The sequence below is a fragment of the Chiloscyllium plagiosum genome, chromosome 31, assembly GCF_004010195.1.
Source record: "Chiloscyllium plagiosum isolate BGI_BamShark_2017 chromosome 31, ASM401019v2, whole genome shotgun sequence".
Classification (NCBI taxonomy): domain Eukaryota; kingdom Metazoa; phylum Chordata; class Chondrichthyes; order Orectolobiformes; family Hemiscylliidae; genus Chiloscyllium; species Chiloscyllium plagiosum.
Window position 1 is genome coordinate 18,950,565 of NC_057740.1, and position 8,294 is coordinate 18,958,858.

Below are 8,294 nucleotides of genomic sequence, written 5' to 3' on the forward strand. Positions count from 1 at the left end.
TAACCTCCTTCCACCTATCGCATTCCCAATGCCCCTCCCCCAAGTCCCTCCTCCCTACCTTTTATCTTAGCCTGCTTGGCACACCTTCCTCATTCCTGAAGAAGGACTTATGCCCGAAACATCGATTCTCCTGCTACTTGGATGCTGCCTGACCTGCTGCGCTTTTCCAGCAACACACTTTTCAGCTCTGATCTCCAGCATCTGCAGTCCTCACTTTCTCCTTCCAGAACAAGGAGTTGACCTGGACCTAGTGTAGCAGACTGGCACATTCTAAGGTCCAGGAGACTACACATTGAGGGACACACTAAAGCTTGGGGCAGCTGCTGCCAAGGCACAGTGGGAAAAGACTGCCATCTGTGGTCTTTCAGCCAAAGTACCACGGAGGTCTGTTCAGTTATCGGACCCTCCTGGTGCCCCAAATGTATGTAAATATAATCTTACATAAGTAAGAAATGCCTTGGGGTTGTTAGTTCTCCTTTTGTCAAGACCGTAAAGAATCAAATTGCTCTAGTCATTATGTATGTATATAAAGATATAAAATATATTTTTGAAATTTTTAAAAATTGCTGATTAAATGTAATTATAGCACACTCAGATCAAGCAGCAAGGAAATAAGGAAAGGAGGCTGAAAAACTCCAGGCCAGTTAGTGGGATGTCTGTTATGGGGAAACTATCAGAATCAATAATTAAGGAAGTTATAACTGGGCACTTGCAAAAACTCAATCAGGAAGAGTCAGCATGGTTTTGTGAAAGGGAACTCCCGTTTTAACAATTTATTGGAATTCATTGAAGGAATAACATGTGCTGCAGGTAAAGGAAACATGGTTAGTGTAATCTATTTGGATTCCCAGAAGGCTTTTGAAAAGGTTCCACACAAAAATCTATTATGCAGTTTAATGCTCATGGTGTAGTGGTAACAGTCTTTCCTAGATTGGCAGTATGCAATGAATGGGGACCCATAGGATTTGGGCTGGGCCCAACTGGTTCCAATTCATATAAGTCATCACATTAAAAGACATTTGGATAAGTACATGAATAGGAAACGTTTGGAGGGATATGAGCCAGGAGCAGCAGGTGAGGCTAGTTTAGTTTGGGATTACGTTCAGCATGGTCTAATTGACTAAAGAGTCCATTTCCGTGCTGTATGACGCTATGACTCTGTAGGTAGGAAATGTCATGAAGATAACATAGCAAGTATGCAGGTGGCTATAGGCAGGCGAAGTGTGTGAGCAAAAATCTGGCAGATGGAGTGTAATGTGTGATAATGCAAAGTTTTTCACTATGGCAGGAAGAATAACAAAGCAGAGTATTACTTAAATAGAGAGCCATTGCAGAATTCCAAGGTGCAGAGAGATCAAGTGTTCTAATGCATGAATTACAAAAGGTTAGTATTCAGGAACAGCAAGTGATTGAAAGAGCTATTAGGATGCTTTACTTTACTATAAGAGAAGTTGCAAATAAAAGTAAAGGTATATAGTTATAAAATGCATTGGTGAGACCACATCTTGGGTACTATGTGCAGTTTTGTTCTCCTAATTTAGAGAAGGATATAAATGCATTAAAGGTGGTTCAAAGATGGTTTATTAGTTTGATACCGGAAATGAGCGGATTGTTTTCACTAGAGTTCAGAGGACTGAGGGGTGATTTGATTGAAATTTATAAGACCCTGAATGGTTTTGAGAAGATGGATATGGAAAGGATGTTTGCAGTTGTGGAGGATAGAGAATTATGGGACAATCTTTTAAAATGAGTGACTGCCCTTTTATAAGAGAGATGAGGTGAAATTTCTTCTCTGAGAGTTAGATGATTTTGGAACTCTCTATCTCAGATTGTGGAGAACTGAGATCTGTGAATATATTTAAGACAGAGGTGGATAGATTCCTCTTAGGTAAGGGAATGAAAAATTAATATGACAGCTGGAAATGTGGAACTCAGAACGCAAACAGAACCACTATGATTGTATGGAATGGTAGACCAGGCTTGAAGGGCCAAATGGCCTACTGGTGCTCTCTTTCATATGTTTAAAATTGTAAGGGTATCAGGGAATTTGCAGGATAGGCCAATAACTTAATTCAACATAACTCCTTGGTGGGTGATTACTGGGGATGGGCCGAAGAACATATTCATACTGTTCAACTTTGTTTTCTTCAAGGTCACAGATGGCAGAGAGAGAAATAAGCCGCGTCATTTCAAACATTGGCAATGTTATGTGATTGACTCGGTTGTGTATTCACTTGACAACTCATTTTGCATGAAATGGTAAGTCATTTAAATCAGGAAAACCGTGATACTGTCTCCAGCAATATTTCCATAAATTGAACTGTTGAAATCAGAGAGAAATAGTTTGAAATTTTCAAGATCTAGCTAGAGCTCTCATTAGAATAAGCAAATATAGGGGTCAATTCATATATAGTACTTCAATTGTAAATATTCAGTATTTAACATTTAGGAAAGAAAGATGCAACAGTGCTTTGAATCTAAAATTTATTCTTTGTTTCCTGGCTGTGATCAGCAAATTATATTTTTTTAACAGCTGCATATTCTTACCTTCAAGAAGAATTTCAATGACGTCATTGACATTGAAACTGATTTCATCTACATCCTGACCTGTGTACTGATAAAGTGCCCGACATCTTGGACGGTGTGTTTGTGGTTTTGGGCGGCCCACACCAGGCAGAGGTCTTTGAGTTACACTTCTTCTTCTTTGCATTCTACAAAAACCATTAACAACAAGAGATTCAATGCACCCTGAAGTATAATTTCTTCAAATATTATTTGCATTCAGGATATGAGTGATTTTGGTAAGCAGCTTGCCACCATCTTGCCCAGTGATGCTGGCCTGGCCAACAAAGCTTATATCTCATGAATGAATCATCGAGTACCTACAGTTTTGGAAACTTGGCCCAACAAGACCATACTGACCCTCTGAAGAGCATCTCACTCAGACCCACCCCCCCCTACTCCTATTACTCGACACTTCCCCTGACCAATGCAGCTAACCTACACATCCCTGATCATTATGGGCCAATTAACATGGCCAATTCACGTGACCTGCACACTTTTGGACTGTGGGAGGAAACTGGAGCACCCAGAGGAAACCAATGCAGACATGGGGAGAATGTGTGAACTCCACACAGATAGTTGTCTGAGGCTGGAATCAAACCTGGATCCCTGGCGCTGTGAGGCAGCAGTGCTGACCACTGAGCTACCATGCCACCCAAGTGAATTAGAAAAGAAATTCAGCCACTGCTAAGTGTCTCAAGTACCAGCTTTGTAGACTTGGACCGGCCCAGATAGGAATGTTAGGAATCCTGAAAGATAATGGAACCTGTTGAGTTTTCACAAACAATTCAGCTGTACTTCTTGGCTCCAGCCCACAAATGGCCACATTTTGTTGAATGAGCTGAAAATGTGTTGCTGGAAAAGCGCAGCGGGTCAGGCAGCATCCAAGGAGCAGGAGAATCGACGTTTCGGGCAGGAGCCCTTCTCCCTGAAGAAGGGCTCATGCCCGAAACGTCGATTCTACTGCTCCTTGGATGCTGCCTGACCTGCTGCTCTTTTCCAGCAACACATTTTCAGCTCTGATCTCCAGCATCTGCAGTCCTCACTTTCTCCTCGAACATTTTGTTGAATCTACATTTTTAGAACTTAGCACAATGGGACTTGAATTCACAACTGCTGCTTTGCTGGTCTATCAACGTTACCATTATGGTACAGTACACACGGGTATGATGGCTTAGATTGAGCCAATTTAGTAAGGTCCCTGATTTGAGCCTCATACATTTGTGCAGATCATTGTTCTTTTGGGTCAATGGAACACTGTTGCTATCCTATCCTGTAAACCTGGTTTCTGCCATTGATCAGGCAGTATAAACCTGTTCAGATCACTGAGGGGAATAAGTAAGATGTCCTTTGTGGTAGTCTGCAAGGAAAGCATCGGCTCTTTGCCCTGAGCACTGCTACTTCGAAACCTTTGAACTCACATACCCTCATTTACTTTGGATTACCACCCAAATTTCCATCATTCCCACTATTTGATAGGCACTTTGGTCAGGTGGCCAGCCAGTTGAATATTAATGACGCCTGGAAAAGCTGGAGCTCCTGCTCCCAAATGGACTGGCTGGTCTCTAGGCTGCTCTCTCACAGGGACTCAAAATCACCAACACCTTCTCAGACTTTCTGGTTGCAAGCGGTGTTGACTTGATTTTAATAAATATTTTTCAATGCTTGCAGTGGTGTACTTTTTAAATGCAGGCTCAGACCTGGAGTGTGTGGGTTATCTTATTGGCTCGTATCTTCTGGAGTTTCAAAGAGTAGGAGGTGCCTTGATTGAGGTAAAAACAATGACTGCAGATGCTGGAAACCAGATTCTGGATTAGTGGTGCTGGAAGAGCACAGCAGTTCAGGCAGCATCCGAGGATAGGCAAAAGCCTTGATTGAAACATACAAGCTGCTGAAGATTCTGCACACAGTAGATGTGGAGAGAATGTTCCCTGTTATGGGAGAATCTAGAATTACAGGTAATTGTTTAAAAACCAGGAGGCATCTATAACAGAGATTCTTGGTTTTCTCAGAGGGATGTGAGTCTCTGTAACTCTCTCCCTAAAAAGGCAGTGGAAGCATAGTCCTTAAATATTTTTTAAGGTAGAGGTGGATAGATTCTTTTTAAAGCCAGGGGTTGAAAGGTTACCAAGGGTAGACAGGAATTAGATTTAGATTTGAGATTAAAGTCAGATGAGGCATGATGTTGTTGAATGGCAGGTTAGGCTTGAGGGACTGAATGGCCCAATTCTGATTCATCCCTATGTTTGTGTGCATCGGTGTTCTTCTTTTATAGTTTAACAAAATCAACATAACTTAAATCCAAAATCTTTCTCTTGAGAAAAAAGTGACCATAAATCCCACTGATGGTGAAGTTCAGAGTGGTATGGTGGCTCAGCGGTTAGCATTGCTGCCTCACAGTGCTAGGGACCTGGGTTCAACCTCAGCCTCGAGTGACTGACTGTGTAGGATTTGCACGTCTGCATGGGTTTCCCTCGGGAGCCCCATTTTCTTCCCACAGTCCAAAGGTGTGCAGATTAGGTGGATTAGCCATGCTAAATTGTCCAGGGATGTGCAGGCAAGATGGATTAGCCATGGGGGATGTATGCTATGGGGTTAGGTGAGGGTGGAATACTTTTCTGAGGGTGAGTGTGGACTCTGGGCTGAACAGCTGCTTTCAACCTGTAATAATTCTATGTGATACAGGTCTTCAAATGAACAACTTGTTGCACAGAAAAGCATCACCACAAACAACAATTTGCATTTATATATTATCTCAAATGTAATAAAACGTCCTATGCTATTGCATAGTGACTTATACAACAAAATATGACTCTAACAGCATCACATAATTCAAGCACTAGGTTGGTTTTAATTAGGTGCTGAAGTCCTTTGGTGGGATTTGAATCAGGGATACACATAATATTAACAGTGCTGGACTACTTATATTTGGCCCTGTTTCCTTCTACGTGGCGTATTTTGTGACCTACCCTGCAACTCCCTGATCAGGAACCTTCATGAATTCCATATTAGCATCCATGTTCGTCGTTGTTCTTGCTTTAGTGGTTGCACCTTGTTTTGGCAGTGAAGGCATTTCAGAACTGATGGTGGATATTCTTGGTCCTTTCACGGGTCTGGAATAGGTTTGATCCTGTTTCATCTGATTATTTTGCGGGAATCTTGGTGCACCATTCCGACATTGCCCTTAAATAAGGAAAATAGCAATTGTTAGAAAGACCTCATTCTTTGAAATTCTGTTTGGGATGAGCATTAAACTTTCTGTGTGCAGTCCTGCAGTGGTCAATTGTGAGACAAGTGAAATGTAACAAATTTGGAGCAGTACAATGAATAGTGAGATATAACATACAACAGCACATCAAACACATACATCACAGATACACACATTACTTTGCTGCAGTGCCCTACTACTTACATCAGTAAGTTTCAGCAGTGTTCATATTGTTCCTATTGTTATTATAAATTATTGTAGGGTCTCAGACAACTAAACGATTATAGATTGTATTAGAAAGCAAATTCTGGATTAGTGGTACTGGAAGAGCACAGCAGTTCAGGCAGCATCCAAGGAGCAGCGTTTAACATAGTCACATGAAATCTTTCAATCTGTTTTAATGCTGGCATTATTCTATTTATGTGAAATGTGTTTTTTTCTCTGCTACAGCATGAGTTATTGCTTAGCCTCTTTAATCCTTAAAAAGAAAAGGAAACAACGAGATCTTCAGCCACAGTCTTTTTTTACAACCACAGTGATCGAGATGAGGAAGGCTAATTTTACCGTTCCTTGCTGTTTAAGAATGTCCAGATCCCAGATAGTAAAGATGAGGAAAAAGCTTGGAAGGAGCCCTGTTTCAATTGCAGGAAGATATGCAGTGTTCAATTTGCATCAACATTTCTACAGATAATTAATTTAATATGTTGGCAGTTAACCGTTCCTTCATACATTGTCCATGGCAATGCCTCTACCAATTAGCGTCCATTTGCTAACCAATCTGCAATATAATTGTTGTTCCCTCCAAAATTTGTCATTCTAGCAGTTCTGTTGTGATGCGTGGATATTTTGGTAACAGGCTTTCTTTCATCAGTTTATCATTTTATTATAGACAGAGGAAATATTTGGAAGCTGCTATATATTTGTCAACGTGACAAAGGCAAAGAGGTTGTTTGTACTTTTCTTGCTTTGCTTATTTACATAAATTGATTCTTTTGCACCATTTCTTACCTGGTGGTGGTCGTGGGGCTGCTCTGTTTGGAGGACTTTGGGTAAACCCTCTGCTCTGTACAACAACACCTTTCCTTGTTGGCTCTATTACAAAGAAGGGAAAAGAAAACATTAGTAGCGGGTGTGGCCAGCTACTATGCAATGTCAGCCGTTTAGTAATTCAGTGTAAATGCAGTTCCAAAACAATGCAAAAACTTCATTCTCAGTGCATGTCAGCAAGCATTGCTGGCAATATGCAATTATTTCAGAGAACGTTTATATTTCTAACAACTTGGAAGAATGTGTGGGAGTAACAAAGGGCTGGGAAATTGAGTAGTTCTAGAGAATAGTGGAATGGGTAGCAAAAGGATAGGTGGGGGAGAAAATAGATAGTTTTGAGTTTACACTTGCAGTAGTTAACCTTAATGTCTGAGACATATAAACAATAGATTTATTTGGCTTAGAATATGTTCAGTGTAGCATAATAATGAAATGCAGACTATAACCGTTTGATGGGAGGAATTCATGGTGAATATTCCTGTCACCGTCCCCCACCCCCAACCCTGGGCTAGATCTAAGCAGGATCTGTGGACCCAAATAGATCTGCATGTTAAATGCAGTGAACAACTAACATATATAATTGAATTAAATTAGAAAGTGTTGATTATGCGATATACACCATGCAACAAGAGCAATAGCACTTGCATTTACATTGAAACAAAATAAAAAACTGCAGATGCTGTAAATCTAAAACAAAAACATAAATTACTGGAGAAACTCAGCAGGTCTGGCATCATCTGTGAAAAGAAAGCAGAGTTAGCATTTTGAGTCCAGTGACACTTCTTCAGAACTGCAAACAGGCATATTTCTAAACAAAATTTAACACACAGATATTAGGGCAGGCCGGTAGGTAAAAGCTTCTGGATTAGTGGTGCTGGAAGAGCACAGCAATTCAGGCAGCATCCAAGGAGCAGCGAAATCGAGGGAGGTGGGGAGAAAGTAGCATAGAGTACAATGGGTGAGTGAGGGAGGGGATGAAGGTGATAGGTCAGGGAGGGGAGGGTGGAGTGGATAGGTGGAAAAGGAGATAGGCAGGTAGGACAAGTCCGAACAAGTCATGGGGATAGTGCTGAGCTGGAAGTTTGCAACTTGGGTGAGATGGGGGAAGGGGAAATGAGGAAACTGTTGAAGTCCACATTGATGCCCTGGGGTTGAAGTGTTCCGAGGCGGAAGATGAGGCGTTCTTCCTCCAGGCGTCTGGTGGTGAGGGAGCGGCGCTGAAGGAGGCCCATGACCTCCATGTCCTCGGCAGAGTGGGAGGGGGAGTTCAAATGTTGAGCCACTGGGCGATGTGGTTGATTGGTGCGGGTGTCTCGGAGATGTTACCGAAAGCGCTCTGCGAGGAGAACGCAATGTAGAGAACGCATCGGGAGCAACGGATACAATAAATGATATTAGTGAATTTGCAGGTAAAACTTTGATGGATGTGGAAGGCTCCTTTAGGGCCTTGGATAGAAGTGAGGGAGGAGGTGTGGGC

The 8,294-nt window shown here is 41.7% G+C and overlaps 1 protein-coding gene across 1 annotated transcript in view; it reads right to left on the reverse strand.

The window, feature by feature from the left end:
- Positions 1 to 8,294, reverse strand: part of myo1f (myosin IF) — a 139,777-nt gene that overhangs the window by 4,176 nt on the left and 127,307 nt on the right. Inside the window, exons 23-25 of the mRNA XM_043721608.1 lie at positions 6,779 to 6,862; positions 5,532 to 5,745; positions 2,548 to 2,711 (exon numbers count right to left, since the gene is read on the reverse strand). Coding sequence (XP_043577543.1) covers positions 2,548 to 2,711; positions 5,532 to 5,745; positions 6,779 to 6,862 — 462 coding nt within the window. The remainder of the gene's footprint in view (positions 1 to 2,547; positions 2,712 to 5,531; positions 5,746 to 6,778; positions 6,863 to 8,294) is intronic.